This window comes from Syngnathus typhle, linkage group LG11 (assembly GCF_033458585.1).
Source record: "Syngnathus typhle isolate RoL2023-S1 ecotype Sweden linkage group LG11, RoL_Styp_1.0, whole genome shotgun sequence".
Classification (NCBI taxonomy): domain Eukaryota; kingdom Metazoa; phylum Chordata; class Actinopteri; order Syngnathiformes; family Syngnathidae; genus Syngnathus; species Syngnathus typhle.
In genome coordinates, this window is record NC_083748.1 from 5,908,288 (window position 1) to 5,932,436 (window position 24,149).

Sequence of the window (24,149 nt, forward strand, 5' to 3'; positions counted from 1 at the left end):
CAATTTGAGTAAAATAATTGAGAAGTATAGGAAGAATTTCTGACCCAAAATTTCTGACCTAAATATTCAAACAGGGTATAACTTCCGGGCTTGCAGTGTGAGTTCCGTAAATGTTGGTGCGTTTCTTTTATGACTCCGTAGTATCTTGCTTTTTCATGGGTTTATCGCAATGTCACCGGAAAAACCCGCCTGTTTACGAAGTTGCTTTGCAAGAAATAAACGTACTATTTCTTGAGATTCTGTGCGATGTGTGGTAGTTTCCGTTTTAAAACGAGTTGCTTTCAATTGCAGCATTAAATGCAAGTCGCACTGGCGTGATGGGAATAAATGATCGAGTTACATCCAGCTTAGGTTTAATGTACATTTAATAGTCACGTTTCTGTAGCGATTTTGCGAACATGAAAATCACGGACAGTGTGTTGAGGAGTTTCAGGGTTGCGAGAAAATATCAATGCAATTCAGATAAAGTCAATTGTTTTGAGTACTGTTGGAATGGTGAGAGCGCGATTTCAAGCAGCAACGACGACAGCATTGTTTTGTATGATATGACCCAAGGAACGTAAGTATGCATTCGAATTTTGCATCACTTTTCAATTTTATTTGCAATGTGAGTCTTGCATGTGTTATCAATTCTAATAGAGAAGGTCAAACATTTGATGACTCGTTAGACTGCACAGGTAGACCGACTTAATTTCATGATTTGCATTTTTTGGTGGTGTTTAACTTTGCAATGATCTCATCTCAGGCCGCTTGATCGTCCGCTTTACAGCAAGAAGTATGGAGTCGACTTGATCCGTTACACATTTGGAGATCCCGAAAAAGTCATCTATAGTTCCAACAAGTTGGATGGTAAATAAATCCACACTGTGAATGAGGAAATGTGGAATAATTTAATAAGTATATTGTGGAACCCAATAATACATCGGCGCCTTGACTTACGAACAACACAGAGGGCATCTGATCAAATGTTGAATTGTATCTCAGCAAACTTGTAAACTAGGACACTCTTAATTTTAGGTAACACTGCATTATTTTATTTTTTTTTTTACTTTAATTGTAGATACAATACGATATCTGTCACTGACTAACAACAATTTCATCACATACTTCTCCGGCCACACCGCAAAGTGAGTAAAAGCACAACACATTTATTTCGGTATGTACTTTTGAATGTTTTACGTCATTCAATAATTGCTTTACAGAGTTACAGCTCTCTCTATGTCGCCTGTGGACAGAATGTTCATCTCTGCTTCCTTGGATAAGACAATCCTCATCTGGGATCTACGGACTCCGCATGTTCAGGTGATTCACTTGAAAAAAAATTTGAAAAGTTTGAGCCTATACTGTATTTCGACCTATACTGCATACATAGTACATATCACAAGACATATTTGGTTTGTGTGTTCCAGGGTCGAACCGACCCCCTTGACAGACCCCTTTGTTCTTATGACCCAGAAGGGGTCATTTTTGGTGCAGGGGTCGATTCAAAGTCCATTAAACTGTACGATGTCCGCGCTTTTGCCAAGGTACACTTGATACGAGTTTAGTCTGTGTTAGCTTGTAACTTCTGCTCTGATGTTCAACAGTTAATTCTGATTGCATGTTTAAAAACTTACAGATAGGTTTGTGCACCTTTTTTTTTAAAGGGTCCATTTAAGTCCTTTGAGGCGACGCTGAATCGTCACTGGACCGGACTGAAGTTCAGTAATGATGGCAAACTCATTCTCATCTCTACCAATGGGGGAATGATCGGCATCCTCAACGCTTTCACTGGAGACGTGATTCACATATTTTCTGTAAGAGCCTTCCACTTCTGCTATGGAACCAGTCAGAATCTGTATTCTATTTGAACTTGTGTCTTTTTGCTCATTCAAGGGCTACAACAACAGCACAGGCTTAAACCTGGAGGCTTGTTTCACCCCCGACTCGCATTTTGTCATGATCGGTAAACATTTTTTTCTGTTTCTCTCTCTTTCTATGAGAATTGCCATGTGACTTTAACATACCTTCCCTTCTCCTTCCAGGCTCAGAGGACGGGAGAGTTCACGTTTGGAGCACAGAGAACGGGATGAAGGTCGCTGTGCTGGATGGGAAACATCCGGGACCCATCAGCGTTGTGCAATTCAACCCATTGTACATGACTTTTGCCACTGCCTGCACTCACATGGTGAGATAGTAAATTGTTGGATCCTCTGCTCAAATGCTAATTACACGTTTGTGTCGCATATAAACACAAAGATTGGTGCACAATAGAGTTTAATGGGGCTTCTTAGTGTTTAGCATGTCTGAAGGTCTGCAGTTCTAGAATTCTGCCGTTTGTGTTGTTGATGTCGAAATACATTATTAATGGCTCGTTGCGCAGTAGTTAGGGCGACATGTCAACTTGTATCCACAGCAACCTACATTTGTCCACAAGGTCTCTCTAATAATGTGCTTTTCTTGTCCTCTCTGCAGAAATTCTGGCTCCCGAATGTTGACGACGTGTAAAGATTTCAGTATGATTTTAATCAATACCTCTTTTTATAAATTTGTAAAATGTATATGTCACTATATATTTTTTTATCTCTTAGCACAGTTTGCTATTTCATTTTTAACAGTGTTTCTTCATTTTAATGTTCGAATTCATACTTTTTGATAATACCCCGTTATTAATTTTAGAAAAATGCAAATTATACATTTTCAAATCATTACTACTCTTGGACCGTTTTTACAGGGGCAATTCAGTTATTTGTACTTGTCCACAAACAAATGAGCCACATTTGATTTGTATGAAGTCTGTTATTTTATAAAAGCTGAAACAATTTTAGGCCTATTTTTTTCTTTCCTTTAAAATTATTGTTTTGGTGCAAGATCCGTTAACATATCTCATTAGCTTGAAGTTTTTTATGTAAGTGTAATGTGTGTGAGTAGGGGTGGGAGGCTGGTCATATAAAAAATGTATGAATGCTTGGGTTATGTACTCAGCCCTAAATAAATAATACACGATCCTGTCAGGTAACCTCACTACTACACACTTTTGTGTGTGCTCATGGATGTGAACTAGCACATTGCATTCATTCATAATTTGTTTCTTAGATAGAGATGCTAATTTGCAAGGCATTTAACCCCAACCTGTTAGTGGTACGGTGTCTGTGCGTGTATGTCCATATTGAAATTATGTCAAGTGCATGTCTTTGTATAGGTTTTAAACAGTGTAACCTATTTCTTGAAAAAAACTCAACCATTTTTTATTAAATAATTAAAAAAAAGATGCCTTTCAATATCGTGTGTTTCAATGAATTTGGGATTAATGAGAAATTCTTGTCCCTTTTAACACCACAGAAGGTTGTTACTGATGGCAAAAAGAAAATGGAACTCAAACAACTAGAAATAGATGTACTCAGCTCTTTTGTAAATTGTGGCATCCTTATAGACATATAGACATCATTAATGGGCTAGATAATAACTACTAAGTAACTCGGAATTCTGCTTCACAGGTCAGCTACACAAAAACAACACCCACGGCCCACCAAGCCAGCAGACTTGAGGTTGTGGTCAGTGATCCACAGGGGGTTTTAGATCAGTGGTCAAGCTGCCATATCCACTGACAGGCACAATATTATTCATCCGCCTCCCAGTTCCGCAGATTGCATTTCAGGTGTGAAGAATCTCCAGCGTCCGCCTGGAGAGCTGGTGTCACTCTGTGTGCGTGGGTCCATCTGTCTGCCATCAGCGGCAACCGGACAGGTCGACTTCCTGCAGAACCAGACGAACGAGGACCGAAGCAGATCTGGAGCTGCTCCTTCCATGAAACTGACATCTGACTGCCAAAATATGTCACACCAAACTGGGATCAATGGTATGCATGTTTTTATATGTTTGCTTAGTTACCTGTTTTGTACTGTACTATTTAAAATGTAGGATTTTAACCTCATAACTAGTGATCTATTTTATGATGTCTGTTTTTTTTAAAAATAATATCTTAAATGTTAAATTCACCATTTTAAGGATTTTGCACAGAATAAATGTTCTGGCGTTTGGTAACAGGAGCACAAAGGGACGGTCGGCCTGAAGGACACCTTTCTCACCTGATCATATATTATTCACGAGAGTGCTGTGTTTGGTATCTATGGTGACACATAACACAGCTCCAGATCTAATTTTCAAGACCAAATTGAAGCGTTCGGGATTTAGGGATTAAAGAGGGTGTTTTTCTTGATAGATTGATTTTTTATTTTCCTAATTTAACATCTCAGTTTGAGTCGTTTTGTGGAGGTAGTATGACTCCGGGCTGGATCATATGTTGTCACTGTGGTGTCTCAGGTTCTTTTGGTGTCACTAGCTTCGCCCGATATAATAATAAATAAATGCATTTACATATTCTCTATTTACGTTTTTGAGTTGTCAGAAGCAGTTCAATGTAATTGTGTATTTTTTTTTAAATGTTCAGCACCATCTGGTAGAGCTTTTTTACATTGTCTGCTATATTTTGGATGACTTTAGCTACATCGGAGCTTAAAGACTTCCTGGCCCAAGCAAGGGGAGGTGCCATCAGGATAATGAAGATTGTCATCCAAAATGGTAATCTCGCCATGTGTATTTATTTGGAGACATGGGATAACTTAAAATTTTACTTTTGTCTGCAGAGGAGTTGATGCTGGAGTCATGCGGACAGCCAGTAGAAAGCTGGGACAAGGACTATGACCACTTCCTGTTACCTCTGCTCACGCCACAGCAGCCATGCTACATCCTCTACCGACTGGATTCGCAGAATACGCTGGGATACGAGTGGATCTTCATCGCTTGGTCACCCGACCAGTCACCAGTACGTCCTGATGTACAGTACGCCAGGAAGGAAGGGAGGGGAAGTAAACATTAGCAATTCAAATGATATGGTTGCATAAGTGTGCACACCCACTTCTAACTGGGGATGTGGCTATATGCTCAGACTGAATGAATCAGATGAAACTTGTGCTAATTGTCAGTCGGCACACAACTGCCTTTGATTAACCCCGAATAAATTTCAAGGAGGCTTTTCGTGACATTTTTTTGGTCGCATTTTATAATCACCTCTGTACCACGCAGGTCAGACAGAAGATGGTTTACGCTGCCACTCGTGCCACATTGAAGAAAGAATTCGGAGGAGGTCACATTAAAGATGAGTTGTTTGGTACAATGGAGGTTAGTAACAAACAAAAACAAATAAGTATCCTTCAAGTAACTTTCTTCTTCTTTTGTTTCTATCGGCAGGATGACGTGTGCTTCCAGGGTTACTTGCGTCACATGACCTCCTCCTGTTCTCCTGCGCCACTCACAGCAGCCGAACAGGAACTACAACGAATTCGAGTCACAGAGGTGAAGAAGTGATTTTGAATTTTAAGTAGAAATGTCAAATCAACTTTGTGTTTCCCTTTTCCCTGCAGGATAAAGTTGTATGGGTAAGTTTATGTTTTTGCCTGTGTGTGTATATATACATGCATTTTAGTTTTTGTCTATGTTTTTTGTGTGTGTGTATTTTATCAATTACACAAGCTTTATTCTGTCATCCACAGGATGAGCGTAGACGTATTGGGATTCCACGTGCTAGAGTATGTACCATTATGTAAAAGTTGTATTTGATTAAACAAAAATATCTGAATTTTATTTCACTACTTCATCATTTTTTACTTCCTATCCATCCACAGTCTGACATGAGTTGTTATATGATTGCTTGCGGGTTAGGTTCCAGTGGAGTTCGGTATAGACAAAAGAGTCTCTCAGGGTCTCGCGTTCCCTTTACAAGAAGAGGCCAAGCGAGCTCTTCAGCAGCTGAAGCAGAAACGCATCAACTACATACAACTGGTCAGCTCTGATGCAACCGTCCATTCAAAATGTCGCAAAACTAGTGCTTGAGTGACTTTGTGTCGTATTGCAGAGGTTGGATGTGGAGAAAGAGACCATTGAGCTGGTTCACACCAAACCAACGGAGACCCGCGAGCTCCCGTACAGGATCCCCACGGATTCCCCCAGATATCACTTCTTCAACTTCAAACATTCTCACCAGGGCCGCACTCAAGAGGCACTGGGTCAGTATGCAACCATCATGGTGCTGCTCGTATTTCAAAGATCTGGAGCATAGTTGAGTGGACCGTACACTTGCTGAACTGTGTTGTTTTTGGCAGCTATTTCAGTTTTAATGAAAATACTTAAATCACGGTGAAATCAGAAGTGAAAATTGCAAAACAGTAAGTGCTGTGATTGACTTCTCTTCCAGTGTTCATATATTCCATGCCCGGGTACACCTGCAGTATAAAAGAGCGAATGTTGTACTCCAGCTGCAAGAACAGGCTCCTGGAGGAGGTGGAGAAAGATTACCAGCTGGAAGTGACCAAAAAGGTACGGAGTTTTGAAATTAGAATGAATATGAATAACGAAATGCATGGGTGAATTGATATATGTACAGATGGAGATCGATAGTGGTGACAGCCTGACAGAAGACTTCCTGTATGAGGAGGTCCACCCGATGGAGCACGCCTTGAAGCAAGCGTTTGCTAAACCTCGTGGACCAGGCGGCAAGAAGGGCAACAAACGTCTTATCAAGGGCGCGGGAGAGAACGGTGAAGAAATTTGAACACACAACACACACACACTTGATGGGGGGCTCACACTCCGGACATCCAAGTGTTTGTATAAAATTGAAAAATACCATTTCCATTATATGTCTCCTTTAACTTGCAGGCTTGGATGTATTGCTCTGCTATGCTTTCTTCATCAATGATTCACATTAATCATTCTTGGTGACAGCAGGAATGTCTTTGAAGTTTGTTGTATGATTGATTATTATCCTATTTTAACATCATGGCACCTGTCCAAGATTGAACACAGTGCATGTGTTTGTTTCAATCACACACACGTTTCACGAGGATGATCTTCACAATAAAATATATTCTTTATCCTCTGGTGCATTTGTGTACTTGTGGTAAAATAAGTCTCCATCATGTGGATTCAAAGACTTGCTTCAAGTTTGCTACGTGTCGCTCTTTGTGTGCGCATGCTTGTATTCCGAGAAGGATTTCTTCAAGCAAATTGTAACGCCGCCACGGTTGCGAACTAATAGAAGCATTCACATTATTCTGCAACATACTGTATATGTATACTGTCTAAATACTGTATAATGTGTATATATATATATATATATATACACACACACACACACACAGTATATACGTATATAGATAGATAGATAGATAGATAGATAGATAGATAGATAGATAGATAGATAGATAGATAGATAGATAGATAGATAGATAGATAGATAGATAGATAGATAGATAGATATCATAATTTATTTTTCCATATATATATTACAGTATTTATACAGTGTACACATACAATATGTTGCAGAATTAGGATTGATCAAGTTATAAGTCAGACACATCGGAACTATTATGTCATCTCTTCAAAATAAAGCTGGGTTGCAGCACGGTTCAAACGTAGACAAGCTGAAGAGGAAATAGTTTGACAGGCAAACAAAATATTTAGGAATGAATTATAATGCTTGATGTTGAACCTCGGCTTGAAGACATTTTCCGGGACCAGACTTCTTTCATTTTCAATTGTGGAATCTAAGATTCGTTATCGTGCAAATTTGACAGACAAAGAAACTGTCAAGTTAAAAAAACAGTAAATACTAAAGGGTCCCGATTGTCTATTGTTTGTTTGCAAAATAATTGCGTCCATGTTTTATTTTGAAGAGCGCAAGAAGTGCAGTTAAGGCAGCGTTGCAGTAAATCGCGTGTCAGCTGCACTGAAACGCAAAACCTTTCTGGCAAAGCAGATTCCTGGAACCTCTGCTAGTTTCACGCAAACTCACTTGTTTTCTGGGTCCGAGCTTCAGTGAAATTAGGATCCGTACGGGCGATTTCGCTGGATTTTGCCTTCAATTTTTATGATTAAATTGTGATCAAAGGTGAGCGCTTCGCCAAGAAATACATGTTAATGCTTTTTCTTGTTTATGTTCAAGTCGTTGGTGGTGTTTGTGAGACGTGGATCGTTGTTATCGCACTGTATTCTTTGGTGATTTTCATCTCTGCTGATTTTATTGTTATTGATAACAATTGTGGTGCTTAACTTGTATCATTTAAATTTAAATACTGAATTGAATTAGGTCATGACCTCATATGTAGTTGCCTATACACAGTAGCGCGATTGTTTCTGAACTTTTCTTGAATCAAGGCACATATTTTACAGGATTAAAAATCGCATGATACACTACTAAAATGAAAATGGGTCTACATTACTTGCAGTAAATTAAGTGAAATTGGATGATATCCCCCCAGTACACGAAATGATCTGTGACGGCATTCGAATTACTAACATGTACGTGTGTCCTGTCAGACATGGTTTCCCCGGCTGTGACCACAACCCATCATGTGGACCCGGGTCCGTGCAGCACATATCCACCCCAGACCCCCTGCAATCAAGATGAGGATCTGTCCTGCATCGCCACCACCTTCCAATATTTACAAACCTCAGGTGCTTTGGGCATTACAGTGCATTTAAATCTCTATTTCTACCATAAAGCAGTCATTTGGTATACAGGCAATATATCATAATTTCTTAACTTGAAGTTGAATTACCTCAGTTTTCCACACATTTTTTTGTCGTCGTTTACAACAACATTAAAATATATTTAAGAAATATAATAACATGGTTAATGCCTACCTTTAAATACAAAATTATCATTGCAGGCTGGTATTGGGGTTCCATCTCGGCAAGTCAAGCTCGGGAAAAACTCTTGGCAAAGTCTGAAGGTACGTTCCTGGTGCGGGACAGCAGTCACCCTCAGTACATGGTGGCGCTGTCAGTGATGACCCACTGTGGTCCGACCAGCGTCCGAATACAATACAAGAGCGGTTCTTTCTGGCTGGACTCTCTCAATCCCGAGCTGCCTCACCTGCAGTCCTTCCCCGACGTGGTCAGTCTCGTCCAGCGCTACATTAGCTCGGGACACACACCCCAAGGCCGGACGGCATCTGAGAACAATCACCTCTCCAAGATATCCCCTGATCACCTCCAGTCCTCCCCTGCCAAGGACAGCGGCGTGATCCTGAGGCTGTCGCGTCCACTTCACAAACCAGAGACATTCCCGCCATTGCAGCACCTGGCACGACTCATCATCAACAGAAATACAAACTGCCCCCAGCAGCTGCCCCTCCCCAAGCCTCTTCTGAACTACTTGCACGACTACCCTTTCCATATATGAGGGTCTCTGAGACAGGTCTATGGGTGGGATCAGCAACTAAGCAGGTGTTGAGAGATTCACGGAATGTAGGATGACGGAATATTTTTGTCCTCCACAATGGCCTTATGACACACAAGGCTTCTGTTTTCATCTTCCTCAGGCTTAGTGTTTTCCAAAAATTCAATTTTAATGACTGTAAAGAGTGATCGTCTTACTGTACAGTGTTTGAAGAGGAAATAAAGGAGGTTCTGTATTCATCATGTGAGGTATGTCTTGAAGAAAATGAAAAAAAAAAGATTGCTCATGCAAAAAACTTCCTCAAAACGGCTCATATTTCAGACTTTAATCCTAGTTGATCCTTCCAGCATAATTTAATTTTTCCATCGGGCGTTTTTTTTTTTGGGGTCAAAATTTAAAAAAAATATAAAAATGACTAATCTAAGCAGGATCATCCAGCCTATGACTTACTGCAGAAGTTAAATAAACCTGTATGTAGAAGTTCTTCTTTTTCTGACATTGCTATCTTTTTTTTTAAATAATCAAATGTACTGAACCAAAATGATTGAAAAGCACATTTATCATGATGCCAAATTCATATTTTTCATGTATTACTTTGAATTCTTGCACAATGTTTCAATAGTTACTAAATGTTATGCTTGAATAACAAAATGTGTCAAATATGTGTGTAAAATCATATTCACAGTGATTCACTGATTCACAGATTCACACTATGAATCTGGGAGCATATTTGGGACTCTGCCAATCATCTTAAACGTGAAACATTGTGATTTCATACTTCTTAAAACTACCATTTTATTGCTGGAACTGGCAGAAAACAAAGCCATCTTGAGGTCATCACTGTTTGTACGAAATGAGACTCACATGCCCCGAGATTTCTTAGAATTACTATAGGCCTCCGTGTTGCTCATGTTTTTCCTTTTCCCCCGCTGTTGAACTGCAGCAGAGTGAGGAAATTGCTGATGTGTGTGTGTTAGCGTTCTAAGTGGTAAAACTGAGCAGTTCTGAGAAAGCCTCTTAGCGGGATTAGTTATGAGCCCACGGCTCGCTTCGCCAGCTGTGAACAAGCCATGACCTGGCTCGGCCCAAAACAAATTTAAATCACCTCACACACCCCGACAAAATAATCATCATGTTGTAATTGTACCGTTTTTTTCCGTGTATAGTGCGCCCCCATGTATAGTACGCACCCCTAACAATGGCATGCTGATGCTGGAAAAAAGCTTGTACCCATGTATAATACGCACCCAATTTTTATGAATTTTTAAAAAAAAAAATTTTAATTTTTATTTTTTATTTTTATTTTTTTTAAGTCCCAAAGATCGTCACACACGCAGGGAGGCAATGGGTCCCATTTTTAAAGTCTTTGGTATGGTCTTAACTAGGCTGGATGTCATTTTTTTTGTTGGCGTTGATTTCTCCGACTGCCCCTAAACGCACCACCGCGCTCCGTGCGCACACGGCGGCTCTGTATGGGAGAGACGTTGAAGAGGAATAAAAACACCCTTGGAAACCAAAACTTGCCCCTCGTCGTGACTCTGAGCCGCAACAAATGTTTCGGATTTGTGTAGGGTACATTGTGACAGATGGCAAACTAGCAGGTGATCGAGCGAGCGTCTGATACAAGAGCATTGCGGTCGTATGGAGCGTGTTTGAAATGAACAGCAGAGACGAAAGGAACAAGGCAAAGTGTTGTGAAATAAAATATTACCTGTAATACGCATTTTGTTATTTGCTGATTGAAACTGCTAATTAAACTGTGAATTGAAACTAATAGGTGGAGAACTGAACTCTCGCTCTTTATATAGCTGACGTGTCTTGCGCAACCGTTCTGCGCATCTGTAATGGCGGCCTCCGTATGACGTCCGGTCCGCGATGGAGATTAAAAAACAAACAATATTTGACAATAACACACCATCGAGGATTGCACGCACCATCGCATCAAACGATGTGTCGTCAATTATGAATTTTACTAAGTGTGTTGGGCAGGATGGCTGAATGCGATGCGCGATTGACAACAAACAAGAAGAAAGGTGAGTTTTATTTCGGGGGAGATTTGTCATGTCTCGTCCCCAGTTTTGCTATGTGTCTAGGTTGCCATAGTTTCTGTTCGTGTCACCCCGCTCTTCCTGTGTCACCTCAATCGATGTAACGTGTTTTGTATTTAAGTCCTGTCTGCCCCTCGCTCACCGTTGGATCATTGCATGTGTTACTGTCATTCTGTTCCTGTCTTTGGTAATGTCACCCTGTCTTTTTGTTCCACGACTTTGTCGGTCAGTCCTGTTGTTGGTTTTGTTGTACCATGACTTTATTTAAAAAAAAAAAAAAAAAAAATTAAAAAAAAAAAAAAAATTTTTTTTTTCTTTGTACCCATGTATAATACGCACCCCAGATTTTAGGACAATAAATTAGTAAAATATTGCGCACTATACACGGAAAAAAACGGTAATTGTGTCAGTAAAAAAAATATCTAATATGAGAAAAAGACATAAAGCAATTTAGGGAAACTAATAAACATAAGACAAAATAAAACACACTTTCAAACCATTTCCATATTTTGAAAAATATAGATTATAATGTATTGTAGAGTGAATACATTTTAGACTACTCAAAAATCTTGTACAAAGTAGTCAGACTGCCAAAGCACAGCAAAAAATGTTCCTGTGCCAGGAGGAAGCAAAGTTCTCGAGTGGGCCATTCTCAGCAAGCTCTGCAAAACAAATCCTCATCATTAAAGTCAAGTGTACTGATGGAAGTAAACGTCTCAAACTTGCAAAAGAGTGGATCGGCGATATTATTGCAAACTATCTTGAATTTATATTGTGACAGCACATCCTGGAGGCCCCAAACAATGTTGTGTTGGATCCTCAGCTCATCCTGTCGTGTGCTCTCCCCTCCCTTCCCCATCCCCACCGCCTCACTTCCCTTCTCTTCATCCTCCAGCGGCGCACTCAGCGACGGAGGCCAACAAAGCACAACTCGGAAATCATTTGGATACATTTGAAAACAATCACTGGGTAAGCACGTCTCAACTAGAAAACGATCGACGCAGTATTTTCAGAACGATGTATTGTTATGCGTCCGGTCGCCGATGTTGCGTAAAGTTGCGTTTGCTGCCCTTTACACGGCTGCTAATATTAGCCAAAAGGCTAACAGACCCGTTAAGTCCCATTGACTTCCGTTATGCTAAGCTAAGCAACTAGCCAGCTAGCTCCTCGCGCACTGAAAAACTATTTTTGACCTGTTATTTTATAAAATGAATCCTTGCGGGAACATTATTTCAAGAACGTTGCTCTTTTCCCCCTCAAACGGCTTAACGATTAAACATAAGCGTGTTTTTCTTGAATCCAGCGTCGATCCTTTAGTAAACATAACAACTTCCTCCTTTAGTCAAATAAGGCCCGCTGGGATACTAAACGGCACTTAAACCCCAAATATATTCTTTCATTCTTCGTTTTACATCACAGTAATTGTGCTTTTAAATGTGATTAGGAGTTGTATGAATGCTTAATTTCCCAAGATAGCTGCCGGGGTCGGTGAAGGAAAGGAAATTATGTTGGAAGATGGTTTGAATTCCTTTATAGCAAAACGAAAATGTCTGTTGACATTCCTTACTAGACTTACATACATCTTCTCACCATGTGGTAATTACTTGTTGTGTTGATGGTCACCAATAGAAAACTAAGTCAACTTGAAGCTTTCTGTTGGGCTGCTAAAAACAACTAAACGTCACTGCACAATTTAGTTATCTGTAGTGAATGGCATCGCACAGCAATCGATGGCCAATCAAAATGCCACGTTATGATCTTTTGCAACAAAAACAATGCATCAGATTCAGCCAACACCACCTCGCCGTAGCAAGGTACACATTTGCTGGAAAACTCACCTATTTGCATTTTGGTTAGTAAAAGAAAAATGTAGGCGCCACTTTTTTCATTAAGTTTGCTCGTCAAATTCTTTGTCCACTCTGGTTTAACGCACACACCTCTCATCTGCAGCTATGGCGGCAATCAGGAAAAAGTTGGTCATAGTGGGAGATGGTGCATGTGGAAAGACCTGCCTGCTGATTGTGTTCAGCAAGGACCAGTTTCCCGAGGTTTACGTGCCCACTGTGTTTGAGAACTACGTGGCAGACATTGAAGTGGACAGCAAACAGGTATGGAGCCTTTCGCTCTTGTGTTGTGGTTTGTGAATTGAATTCTATAAAATGTGTCTCCGTTTAGATATGTTGGAATTTTGATTTTGAAAATATATTTTTGTCACATGGTTAATTTGGGATTCTTTTGGCAGGTGGAGTTAGCGCTGTGGGACACAGCAGGTCAGGAAGACTACGACCGACTGCGTCCACTTTCATATCCAGACACCGATGTCATTCTCATGTGCTTCTCCATTGACAGTCCCGACAGTCTCGGTAAGTCAGTGATTGTGCAAATGCCTCGTGTTTTCTTTCGCAGTCACGTACTGGATCACGTCTTGTGGGTTTTGTTTTTTTCTCTTCAGAGAACATCCCAGAGAAGTGGACTCCAGAGGTGAAACACTTCTGCCCCAACGTTCCCATTATTCTGGTGGGAAACAAAAAGGACCTGCGCAACGATGAGCACACCCGCAGGGAGCTCGCCAAAATGAAGCAGGTAAATGTCTGCCAAGGTGAAGTGGCACCCAAGTTGAGCGGAAGGAGGATGTCTGGGGCAATTTAGTATCAGCTTTGTTCTTAAACTGTGTACATGTTTAATAATATCTACTATTCCCCCCCCCAGGAACCCGTGAAGCAGGAGGACGGACGGGACATGGCCAACAGGATCGGTGCCTTTGGATACATGGAGTGCTCAGCCAAAACAAAGGATGGTGTGAGGGAAGTCTTTGAGATGGCCACCAGGGCGGCACTACAGGCCCGGCGAGGAAAGAAGAGCAATAAATGCACCCTCCTGTGAAAACGGCTGACACGGAACTGCTTCCAGTTTGGGGGGAAAAAGAAGCAGAGGGTAAAAAAAATCCCCCCGCCCTCCCCCCTCAAAAAAAAAAACCCACACAAGACTGTTCTCTCACCAGTTTTTACAAAAAGTGCAAGGCTTTTACTTGTTTTTCTTTCTTTCTTGTCTTAAGATGAAGTAGGCTCTGTCAGTATTGGAAATCTTTTTTTGTATTAAAGCATCAGTCAATCAGCCATAACGAAACTTCCAGTATCAGCACGTAGTGTCATGAGAAGTCAGAAGACCTGCCAACTCCAGTCAAGTGCTGAAGCCCTGCCTGCTGACCCAACGAATGTTTCCACAGCTAACTAGGGTAAGAGTACCTGATCACTGTGACTTCTTCGACAAGCTAACGCACACGCCAAGTCAACGTTTTGTTTGGTGCGCTCCATTGACGTGCATCGTGACAAACTTACACGATATGAGACTGGAAACTCAATTTTGTTAACACGCAAATGGAAACTTAGTGTTTTGTGTAATAAATTACTTTGTAAGAATCTGGCTTCTAGCCATTGATTTCAAGTGCTGATTGGACACAAAAAAAAATGTAATAGCATTTTGAGAGATTCAATAACATTGCACAAAGGTTCCTCTTCTGTGAGCCTTTTGGATTAATTTATTAATCTTCAAGTAGAATCCAACGCAACACAGAAATATGTAGAAATAACAAGCACTTGTATCATATGTACTAAAGTCTTTTCGGGGGCGGGGTCCAAAGAAAGTTTTTCAGTGATGTTTATACCAGAGAGTGAAGTATGGAGAAAAAGAATAATGCAAGTATGGATGGATGTTTGGCCAAACTGCAGATTTTATCCAGCATCGAGAACTATCTCACCGCTCATGTCCAGTTTTTCAGTCACTGATGCTTTTTGGCTGGGAGTCGCGAGCGTGCAAGCAACACAGGAAGAAAAGCCAAAGCCCCCAGAGCGAGCGCCATCAAAGGTCTGTTAAAGAACCACCCGGCTGCGATGGTGAGGAGAGAGAGCGAGGAGGACATGCACAAGGCGAAGATCTTCAGCCCAACAGAAACGAGGTCTCTCAGGATAGGAACCCAGTCCACTGTGGGCACACAACAATGGGACATTAAAAGGGCCAGGTTACATCTCTGGACCACCAGTCCCGCCTCGGAGTATTGTGTGAGCGAGGGCTTACCCAATGTGTAGATGATGCGCATGGTCAGCTGAATGGCGAGAAACATAAGAGCCCATCCCGCAGCTCGGAGACCCCACGTCTTCATGCTGTTATGCTGCTGCTCCTTAGCAAACACCTCCTGCAAATCACATGCAGAACACATCAGAATCCAAGCAGGAATTACTTGAAAAATGTCCAAGTCTAGCAAACCTCTGCTGAGAGCTCCTCCAGATACAAGATCTCCAGAACATCTCCTGACTTAGTTTTGAAGGCCAACAGCTTCTCCCCACTCTGCTTGGCCACAATGCTGACCTGGAAATTGTTTTTGTCTTTTTTGACTCCATTCACCTGCACTTCTACTTTCCATTTTGACTTGTTCAGAACTCACAGTTTCCCCACTGAGTCCCGCGAAGGAGAATCTCACGCGGACATCTCCAACCTACCAAAGTGTACAAATGATGAACTTAAAGCAAAACTGTGTGAAGAGCATTTGCCAGGTGTTGCCTTCAAGGTGCTCACCTCTGGGCTCTTTGGCTGCTGAGTGTGATAGAAATAATCATCACTGATGGTGAGGAAAGGGTCCAAGTCGAGAGACGTGAAATCCTTCAGGCTCAGTGTCCTGAAGTTACTAATTTGTTCCACCAGTCCTGGGAAGGAGCAAATGATGAGTCGTCATCCAACCATGTGACCACGATCATGTCAATTTTATTCCCGCGCTGTGTTGATGCTGCTTCTGACTGATTACCATTTGACAGAGTGAAAGGGCCGACCTGCACTTGAGGAGCTACGACTGTCACACTCTCAACCGCCATGGCGCTGAAATGCAGAGATTATATGAAACAAATCTTGTGATATGGACTATTTATTATAACAGAAGGATGAGGCACCTTGGGTTCTGATGACCAATTTCTTTGTCAAAATGCCGACTGTTGATCAGCTCTGATTTCCACTCCGTGTCTAAGGAAAGGAAATAGTTAGATCCAAACATATATGGACAATGATGCTTTTATGGGGCACTACAGTGGGTATGTAAAAAAAGAAACAAATGTAAATAAATACGATTTAAGAGGAGGGTAAGATTTAATCACTTGTCATCATTAGGGTGGCAGGGTCCTATAAATTAATTATTATCCAAATAATTCTGCTGCACACTTAACTGTATTTCCAAGTACTTACTGTAGGTGTATGTAGTCTCGGTTTTGGTACTTCCGTTCTCTTCATAGTTCCTAATATGAATCATACAAGGAAGCAGACGGATTACTACTCTGTATTGAAGACAAGAAATGTTGAGGCCACACCCTAGGAAACATGTTGACAAGACTCACTTGCTCTCCTGGTACTCCACCCATTGATACATCTCCACCTGCCTCTTTAACTTTACAGCCTGCACTTCGACTCTGTAGTTGGGGTCATGTAAAGGCTGAACATTCAAACACACAATATAACATAATTTACAATTTTGCACAAACAAGGTAGTATGTTGAATTACTGTTAAGACACTGTAACAAGATGCATGAGGTACTTGACTTGTCCCTCATTATGAGACTCAGTGGCCTAAGTGATGTTGGAGTAGTAGCGGAGTATGGTCTACCTTAGAGGTCTGCAAAGGTGCAGACAGATGAACCAAGCTTTTGTCGTTCTGCGGGTCGAGGCTGGCAAAAGTGTCCAGTGACACTACCTGAGCGAGTCCTTCATCCAGGGAGGACGCAGTCTGCACAGCCCGTCCCTGAAGGGAAGAACAAACAGCCATCCGTTTTCCCTTCTTGTCCTATACACCGGTGGTCACTAACCCAACCCTGGCCCTAACTCCAGCCCTAGCCCTAACCCTAGCTCTAATCCTAACCCTAGCTCTAACCCCGAACCCCAACCCTAACGCCAGCCCTAACCCTAGCCCTAACCCCTAACCTTAGCTCTAACCCTAGCTCTAACCCTCTAAGACACATGAAACAAGCGAATATACACAATGCATTATCACCCATGTGTGATTCTCACCTCATTGGTAAAGAGAATATATATAGAGAGGAAAAACAGTCCAACGCCAACAAACGTTCCTCCTGCAGTGTCACTTAATCGTTGCAGGAATCCTGGGTTGGTCTCACTCCTTACACGCTTATGTGAGTCTTTACCTGAAAACTGAAAAACTTTCTTCATAATGACAGCAAGCTCGGATGTTAACAAAACGCTAATTCCAACTTAACTACCGTATGGTAAACAGTCATTATTGATAGATAAATAACGATCAAAAGTGTGTCAGTGTGAAGAACTTACTGTTGTCGCCGAAGACATTTTTGTGACAGTATAGCAAAGAGCTGCGAATGATCACAAAGCAGGCGGAGGCAACAAACTACCAATGACGTATGTTGGCTCGTGAGTGAACGACTCGTTCAAAATAACGAACTTCTTTCCAGTGATTCGTTAAAAAAAAAAAAAAAACGTTATGCCGACATTTGTTAATTTTGGGGACACCAACTCATATAACATAAAATACATATTGTCATATAAAGCAGTTAACCAAATGTCTGATTTTTATGTTTTGATTGGCGAATATAAAAACAAGGAATAAAACACCAGACAAGTTATAACATAAATGTTTATTAATAATAATAATAATAATAAAAGTACATCTCAAAACAGCAAAGCAAAACATCCTAAAATGATCCAAAAGTGAGTGTGCGTGTGTGTGTGTGTGTGTGTGTGCGTGTCATTCAAAACAATCAGTCAATAACTTCGACTAATCCAGTGCTTCTCAAATAGTGGGGCGCGCCCCCCCAGGGGCGCGTGTGACCCTGGGGAACAGGGTTTTTTTTTGGCAGTACTAGAATAAAGTGTAATTGCGCGTTTACTACAGCAGGGGGCAGTGGCGCTCTCATTGTTAAATAAAGGTTAACCTAAAAAAAAAAAAAAAAAAAAAAAAAAGTGAACCCTGAACTTTGAACCCGCGGTGACCCCGTGGTGACCCCGTGGCCCCGCGGTGACCCCGTGGTGACCCCGTGGTGACCCCGTGGTGACCCCTGGGTGACCTTTGAACCCTGAACTTTCAACTCTAGTTAAAAATCGAAAATGTGCACATGACCCCGTGAACTTTGAACCGACCTTTGACCCCTGGGTGAACTTTGAACCGTAAACTTTGACCTTTGACCCCTAGCTAATTACGTTTTTTTTTTTTTTTTTTAAACCGGCATAGCAGAACGATCCATGGTCTTCAGATGCCGCGCTGTCGCCATCTCCTGGTCAGTTAGTGAAATGCTTTTGCTGATGTTTTTTTTTCTCTCAATTAAAACAAATCAATTAGCCAGTTGGTTTTCTTTATTTAATATCTATTATCAGACAAAACCAAATTGTGAATCAGTCACCTAGGCTATAGCAGAACAAATGGTCCATGGTCTTCAGATGCCACGCTATCGCCATCTCCTGGTCAGCTAGTGAAATGCTTTTGCTGTTTTTTTTCCCTCTCAATTAAAACAAATCAATCAGCCAGTTGGCTTTCTTTATTTAATATCTGATATCAGACAAAACCAAATTGTGAATCAGTCACCTAGGCTATATATAGCAGAACAAACAATCCATGGTCTTCAGATGCCACGCTGTCGCCATCTCCTGGTCAGCTAGTGAAATGCTTTTGCTGTTTTTTTCCCCTCTCAATTAAAACAAATCAATCAGCCAGTTGGTTTTCTATATTTAATATATGATATCAGACAAAACCAAATCGTGAATCAGTCACCTAGGCTATAGCAGAACAAACAATCCATGGTCTTCAGATGCCACGCTGTCGCCATCTCCTGGTCAGCTAGTGAAATGCTTTTGCTGTTTTTTTTCCCTCTCAATTAAAACAAATCAATCAGCCAGTTGGTTTTCTTTATTTAATCTCTGATATCAGACAAAACCAAATTGTAATCAGTCACCTAGGCCAGTGCTTCTCAAATAGTGGGGCGCGCCCCTGGGGGGGCGCGTGTGACCCTGGGGAACAGGCTTTTTTTTTGGCAGTACTAGAATAAAGTGTAATTGCGCGTTTACTACAGCAGGGGGCAGTGGCGCTCTCATTGTTACTTCTGTCACGTTTGCGACAGTGCAACATTTTACGACTTACAAGACAAGTTAGGATAGTCACGGTGGGGAGGGGGGGCGCGAATAGTTTTCTTCTTGCTAGGGGGGGGGCGTAACAGAAAATAATTGAGAAGCACTGGACTAATCTAACGACGGATTTACCATGTCACGTCAGTCTAAATCTGGCACCGTCTGCTGGTGAAATTTGGAACTGCAACAGCGCCAAACTGCCCTTTTAATAAGAGTTGGTTTTGAGGAACTATCTTCCAATTGAGCGTTTGTCACTCCTGGTGAGATTCGGAATTGCGCTTGAGCCAATTTGCCCGGGCCAAATCCGACACACATTTGCGTAGCGCTCATCAAGTAAGATGGCGGATGTCGGGCAGCACCCACGTGATCCCACGGGGATGCCGTTCCCAGGCTCCGCCGGCCGACCGCTCACTTTCTGGGCCGGATCTTCATCTCCACGAATCTCAGGCAGGTATGCTTTGATGGCCCCAAACCATTCCAGACTACATTGTGACCGTTGCAGGTGCCGGTTGCCTTGTACAGCCCGTTCAGGTTGGACCAGTGACAGTACTCGTACCACCAAGCGCCATCCCACCTGGTGGCGCAATTGCCATTATCCCACTTGTCTTGGTCGCGGTCGTTGGTGGTGAACTTCTCCCCAGAATGCGGGGTCAAACCATCGCCTGCAAAGCACACAAACTTGCTTTTGAGCACACGCAGGCGGCGTGTGCCCCCTCTCGAGTGTGCCCCCCCCGGCAGGAGTCGCTACCTGCGTTTCCAGAGTAGCCGCTCACATACAGCGGGTAGCCGTCCTTGTCGGGGTCCATTGAGTTCCAGCCCACCGCGAACTCGTTGTACAGAGCGTAGTATTTGACGCCGTCGAATGCGGTGAAGTCGATCCGCAACTGGTAAGCGCCCGAGGCCGTCAGAGCGTGGATGTTTTGCAGGCCTGCAAACACGCAAAGGCGGCGGCGTCACGTCACGCAAACCACAAAGGCTTGACAAGAAGGATGTCTTTGTTTCAGACCGAGCCAGTGCTCTCCGGTGAGGCGTCCAAAGCCCTTTCGATAGTCGTTCCAACCCCGAGAGAAGCCGACGGTGCCGTCCTTTCTCCTCTGGATCACCTGCAAACGCATACACACGCACACTATCAGCGGAGCAAACGAGCATGACTGGCCAACTGGACGTTCAGCGTTGAAGAAAAGTGCCAACTTTATTGGGGAAGGCTTCACGAGGGGAACTTTGGGGTGTTTTTTTCAAGCACTTACGGTCCAGCCTCCCCCGCCCTGCCACATGTTGCAGTAAGCCTCGAAGCTGTTGGACCCCCTAAAGATGGTATAGACTCCACTTTGGGACTTTCCCGCCGCCATGATGTCACTGCAGTCTCTGGGGATGAGACCTGAAGCAAAAAATAAAAAACATGTGAGAGCGCAAACTAGATGCCCGCTTTAAACAAACTGGACACGCTCGCTCGCTCGCTAGCTAGCTACCATGGAGTGCCCTGTTAAGTGTGGGCTGATCCACCACCTTCTGCCGCAGGCTGGACAAAGCAGAAATTAAGTCCTTGTTCTCTTGTGACAGCGCCTGCGCACCAAAGCGTTTGAAAGAACGGAAAGGAGATCTTCAACTTTGTTTGCATCTTTCAACAATACTTTTGTTCTTATTCAAAGGAGATAGTAGTTTGTGTGTAAGAGGAGGGAGGGAGGTTAAGTCCTGAAATGTCCACCTCACCCGAGACATGCTCTTGTAGTCCGTCTTCAGGTCTTTCAGTCTCTGAATCAGAAGCCCTTTGTCGCTGCTAATCTCCTGCCAGACTTTGGCCAACAGGCTCTGACCCGCGTTGTGACTTGCCTTCAGCTCTGCCAATGCGGTCAGACTCTTCTCCAGGTCGCTGGAAATCGCGCCGTGACCTGCCTTCAGCTCTGCCAATGCCGTCTGACCTGCCTCGTGACCTGCCTTCAGCTCTGCCAATGCTGTCTGACCTGCCTCGTGACCTGCCTTCAGCTCTGCCAATGCCTTCTGAGCTGCCTCCTGACTTGCCTTCAGCTCCGCCAATGCCGTCAGACCTGCCTCCTGACCTGCCATCAGCCTTGCGAATGCGGTCTGACGCTTCTCCAGGTCGTTGGCAATCGCGGTGTAACTTGCATACAGCTGTGCTAACGCGGTCTGCAGCGCCACCCAGTGGCAGGCTAAGTCGGTGCAGTTGCGGTCCGGGATGCTGTTGGGCAAAGTCGCCACCAGCGCGCCCAACTTTTTGCCGATGTCCTGAGGCCTTGGAACACATATAGGGTATACATGAAGAAGGGGGGGGGGTTGTAACTTGTGGTGGTCAAGTGTTAGTTCATTGCGTGCGCACCTGTTCAAGTGGAAGACGACGATGCTTTGGATGAAAAGCATGACCAAGAGAATGGAGCTCCAGCGTACCTGAACAAACTGAGCGCAAACGACGTCACAGGCGGCGGCGGCGTCTCTCTCTCTCTGTCTCTCTGTCTGTCTCTCCCCCGACGGAGCGAACGACTTGCAAATGCTTTCAACTCGACCTAGCCATTCGTCAAGCGCGTGTGCGCGCGCGCGCGTCCATGCGTCCGATGCGTACTGTAGATAATTGCTATGGTGCTTGCTTCGACGCACATAACGACACGTACTTTGCGCTTCGGTGGTTCGCCGATCAGCTTCTGGGTGCTTTGGTTCATCTCGAACCACTTGTCATTTGACATTTTGCGCTCTCCTATTCTTGCTTACTCCGTACGAATGTCCCTCGCTGTGTACGTGTTGTCTGTTCTGCGTGCGTCTAATGCCGTATTTTGTGTTTAGCCAAGTGACGTGAAGTTTTCTTTGTACTTGACGTTGGTTTTGACCTTGTTTGCGGCAACGAGACGGGACGTCACTTCTGTCTGGGCCGAGCAAGTTCAAGTTGTCAGTGACAAGATTTCTTTGATTAATTGATTGATTGGTTGGTTGATTAGTCTTTATCGATCTATCTATTTCTTCATGTATTTTTGGATTGATTGATTCATTCCTGTATTTCTTCATTTATCTATTACACTTACACTAAACACTTGAAAGATTTGAGGGAACATTGGTGCCGACACCGTGAGTTCGATTCCCACGTTTGACGCTGTGAATGCGTGCGTGTGTGCGTGACCAAAAACAAAAAGCGCATGTGTATATGACGAGTGCGCAAGAAAGAATAAAGAGGAGCAATACCAAACGCCACGATGGTGTGGTGAGCAATACCAAACGCCGCCATGGTGTGGTGTCTTGTCTCCGATCAGAGGGACGTTGAAACTGCGAACCAAACAGACTGAAACACAAGAAAAAGACAAGAGCTCTCAAAGCCATGTAACGTCGCGAGCCCGGCGCTATTTCAGAAAAAAAGGACGCAACTCCAAACGGCAGACTTTGTCGTCGAGTAATCGTAACACTACATTTGATTGATAAGGCGCCTTTCAAATCACTCAAGGTCGCCGTACGGACATCGAATAGCATGCCCCCCCCCAAAAAATAGGACTGAAGCAGAGTGATAGATAGGTAAACTGACTCACGTCTTTGACTGGACGACGACCACAGACTCAGATGCTCCTTCGGACACGCCGTCGTCAGTGGTTCTGGAACCGTCCTAGGGTCCAGATGAGATATTTTCGCGGACGGGCATTTATATAAATAAATAATACATCTAAATAAATAAATAATACATTTATAATAAATATATAAATACGATGAAATAAAATGATACGACTGACATAAAAACAAGTACAAATGACAGAAATAAAACTCACCATTACGTTGAATTAGTGGGAGCACTGAGTTTGTTTCTCAGAAACGAGCCGGTCCCATCTAGACGTAATCGGAGACAATGACACCCGAAGTGATTAAGGTTCGTATTTTATTGCAGGATGCTTGATCTCCCTGGTTGAAGCAGTTTGAATGCTTTATTGCCTGGTTAATTAGCCTGTCGTCACATAGTCAGAGTCGGAGTCAGCTTTATTGTCAATTCCTTCATGCCAAGACACACGAGGAAATCGAAATGACGTTTCCTCCATCCCACGGTGACGAGACAGTACACGAGTAACATACAAGTAAACAACGGGGGAGAGAGTTCAGGACCCCAAAAGCCTGGAGATAACAAACTTCGCCAGAGGCGAGCAGTGCTTGCATCCCACCACAGAGTCCCGGCACCATTCGCGCATTCCACCTCCTCGCGATGTTCCCCCTCGTACAATGGCCCGGTCCGCCCGATAGCACGCTAGCCGCTCCAGATGCACAGCAGTTACGCACTGTCCAGTTCGTAGATCTCAGCAGGCATGTTGATGCCCAGCGATCGAACGTTCGCCAGAAGAAAGGAAGGCACGGCCGGGCGAGCTGGGTTGGCCGCCACCCTGGCCCGGACGCCCCCCCTCTCGCCCCTCTTCAGCCTAATTCTAAAGATTCATTTCACCTAAAAGAACTGGAATGCACATCACTAACGTAGTTCGACTGCTTCTTCTTGTTTAATTTGAACGGCATTTGGAAACCGGCAACAAAAATACATTACCGCCACCTAGTGGACTGGATTAATATAAATCTTCAAGTGAACCACGTGAAAATTAAAGGATGCCCCCCCCCCTCAAGTCCATACAATGATGTCAGTTAGTGCGGATATTAACGAATGATCAGAGATGTTTAAAGTTATGGCTCATTTGGAAATTGAATTAATAGCCCGAGTTATATTTTTGTTATATATAGAATGAATAAATGAATGGCACCCCTTCCGATGCTTATAAGCCACTATAAAA

The 24,149-nt window shown here is 43.1% G+C and overlaps 5 protein-coding genes and 1 long non-coding RNA gene across 11 annotated transcripts; 3 read left to right on the top strand and 3 right to left on the bottom strand.

Annotated features, from left to right (window-relative positions):
• Positions 1-82: 82 nt before the first annotated feature.
• LOC133162319 (twinfilin-2-like) lies at positions 83-6,918 on the top strand. 6 transcript variants are annotated; one of them, XM_061291443.1, is made up of 17 exons: positions 83-559; positions 746-849; positions 1,061-1,127; positions 1,203-1,302; positions 1,410-1,526; positions 1,647-1,796; positions 1,876-1,945; positions 2,025-2,167; positions 4,631-4,804; positions 5,065-5,160; positions 5,230-5,334; positions 5,403-5,417; positions 5,532-5,567; positions 5,701-5,820; positions 5,894-6,044; positions 6,233-6,354; positions 6,422-6,918. In XM_061291443.1, the coding sequence occupies exons 1-17, from the start codon at positions 399-401 to the stop codon at positions 6,587-6,589; spliced, it is 1,899 nt and encodes a 632-aa protein (XP_061147427.1). In that variant the 5' UTR covers positions 83-398; the 3' UTR covers positions 6,590-6,918. The 6 variants fall into 6 exon arrangements, 5 of the variants coding, with proteins under 5 accessions (XP_061147427.1, XP_061147426.1, XP_061147423.1 ...); XR_009716204.1 differs by lacking the exons at positions 4,631-4,804; positions 5,065-5,160; positions 5,230-5,334; ... (4 more) ...; positions 6,233-6,354; positions 6,422-6,918 and adding exons at positions 2,455-2,495; positions 3,477-3,527; positions 3,618-3,757; XM_061291437.1 differs by lacking the exons at positions 83-559; positions 746-849; positions 1,061-1,127; ... (3 more) ...; positions 1,876-1,945; positions 2,025-2,167 and adding exons at positions 3,702-3,838; positions 4,483-4,560 and having other exon boundaries at positions 4,626-4,804.
• LOC133162344 (uncharacterized) lies at positions 3,202-8,824 on the bottom strand. Its single transcript, XR_009716205.1, has 3 exons — positions 8,683-8,824; positions 4,614-4,811; positions 3,202-3,803 (listed from the first exon to the last, which is right to left on the bottom strand). It is a non-coding gene; the product is annotated as an uncharacterized LOC133162344 (long non-coding RNA).
• Positions 7,748-9,459, top strand: LOC133162333 (cytokine-inducible SH2-containing protein-like). The gene is made up of 3 exons (XM_061291459.1): positions 7,748-7,927; positions 8,356-8,493; positions 8,709-9,459. Exons 2-3 carry the CDS (start codon positions 8,358-8,360, stop codon positions 9,221-9,223), a joined length of 651 nt encoding a protein of 216 aa, XP_061147443.1. The 5' UTR covers positions 7,748-7,927; positions 8,356-8,357; the 3' UTR covers positions 9,224-9,459.
• A 2,698-nt stretch (positions 9,460-12,157) lies between these two features.
• LOC133162336 (rho-related GTP-binding protein RhoA-B) lies at positions 12,158-14,687 on the top strand. Its single transcript, XM_061291463.1, has 5 exons — positions 12,158-12,237; positions 13,219-13,376; positions 13,511-13,631; positions 13,721-13,851; positions 13,978-14,687. The coding sequence occupies exons 2-5, from the start codon at positions 13,221-13,223 to the stop codon at positions 14,149-14,151; spliced, it is 582 nt and encodes a 193-aa protein (XP_061147447.1). The 5' UTR covers positions 12,158-12,237; positions 13,219-13,220; the 3' UTR covers positions 14,152-14,687.
• A 90-nt stretch (positions 14,688-14,777) lies between these two features.
• Positions 14,778-17,703, bottom strand: LOC133162317 (transmembrane protein 43). Its single transcript, XM_061291434.1, has 12 exons — positions 17,590-17,703; positions 17,314-17,454; positions 16,913-17,047; positions 16,647-16,741; positions 16,498-16,547; positions 16,209-16,278; positions 16,067-16,137; positions 15,841-15,968; positions 15,710-15,760; positions 15,532-15,633; positions 15,343-15,460; positions 14,778-15,249 (listed from the first exon to the last, which is right to left on the bottom strand). Exons 1-12 carry the CDS (start codon positions 17,605-17,607, stop codon positions 15,047-15,049), a joined length of 1,182 nt encoding a protein of 393 aa, XP_061147418.1. The 5' UTR covers positions 17,608-17,703; the 3' UTR covers positions 14,778-15,046.
• A 1,459-nt stretch (positions 17,704-19,162) lies between these two features.
• LOC133162312 (fibrinogen C domain-containing protein 1-like) lies at positions 19,163-23,867 on the bottom strand. Its single transcript, XM_061291430.1, has 11 exons — positions 23,314-23,867; positions 23,154-23,211; positions 22,920-22,993; positions 22,582-22,678; positions 21,731-21,807; positions 21,106-21,646; positions 20,865-20,958; positions 20,643-20,773; positions 20,402-20,498; positions 20,144-20,323; positions 19,163-20,057 (listed from the first exon to the last, which is right to left on the bottom strand). Exons 2-11 carry the CDS (start codon positions 23,154-23,156, stop codon positions 19,804-19,806), a joined length of 1,548 nt encoding a protein of 515 aa, XP_061147414.1. The 5' UTR covers positions 23,157-23,211; positions 23,314-23,867; the 3' UTR covers positions 19,163-19,803.
• Between the last annotated feature and the right edge of the window lie 282 nt (positions 23,868-24,149).

Coding starts and splice junctions, on each gene's coding strand:
- LOC133162319 (XM_061291443.1), top strand. CDS start 399: ATGAAAATCACGGACAGTGTGTTGAGGAGTTTCAGGGTTGCGAGAAAA. Junction 850..1,060: donor TAGTTCCAACAAGTTGGATG/GTAAATAAATCC, acceptor CTTTAATTGTAG/ATACAATACGATATCTGTCA. Junction 5,161..5,229: donor AGTTGTTTGGTACAATGGAG/GTTAGTAACAAA, acceptor TTCTATCGGCAG/GATGACGTGTGCTTCCAGGG.
- LOC133162333 (XM_061291459.1), top strand. CDS start 8,358: ATGGTTTCCCCGGCTGTGACCACAACCCATCATGTGGACCCGGGTCCG. Junction 8,494..8,708: donor CCAATATTTACAAACCTCAG/GTGCTTTGGGCA, acceptor TTATCATTGCAG/GCTGGTATTGGGGTTCCATC.
- LOC133162336 (XM_061291463.1), top strand. CDS start 13,221: ATGGCGGCAATCAGGAAAAAGTTGGTCATAGTGGGAGATGGTGCATGT. Junction 13,377..13,510: donor TTGAAGTGGACAGCAAACAG/GTATGGAGCCTT, acceptor TTCTTTTGGCAG/GTGGAGTTAGCGCTGTGGGA. Junction 13,852..13,977: donor AGCTCGCCAAAATGAAGCAG/GTAAATGTCTGC, acceptor TCCCCCCCCCAG/GAACCCGTGAAGCAGGAGGA.
- LOC133162317 (XM_061291434.1), bottom strand. Junction 17,048..17,313: donor ATATTCTCTTTACCAATGAG/GTGAGAATCACA, acceptor TCTTCCCTTCAG/GGACGGGCTGTGCAGACTGC. Junction 15,250..15,342: donor GCGCATCATCTACACATTGG/GTAAGCCCTCGC, acceptor GTGTGCCCACAG/TGGACTGGGTTCCTATCCTG.
- LOC133162312 (XM_061291430.1), bottom strand. Junction 20,499..20,642: donor AGGGCGGGGGAGGCTGGACC/GTAAGTGCTTGA, acceptor ATGCGTTTGCAG/GTGATCCAGAGGAGAAAGGA. Junction 20,324..20,401: donor CACCGGAGAGCACTGGCTCG/GTCTGAAACAAA, acceptor GCGTGTTTGCAG/GCCTGCAAAACATCCACGCT.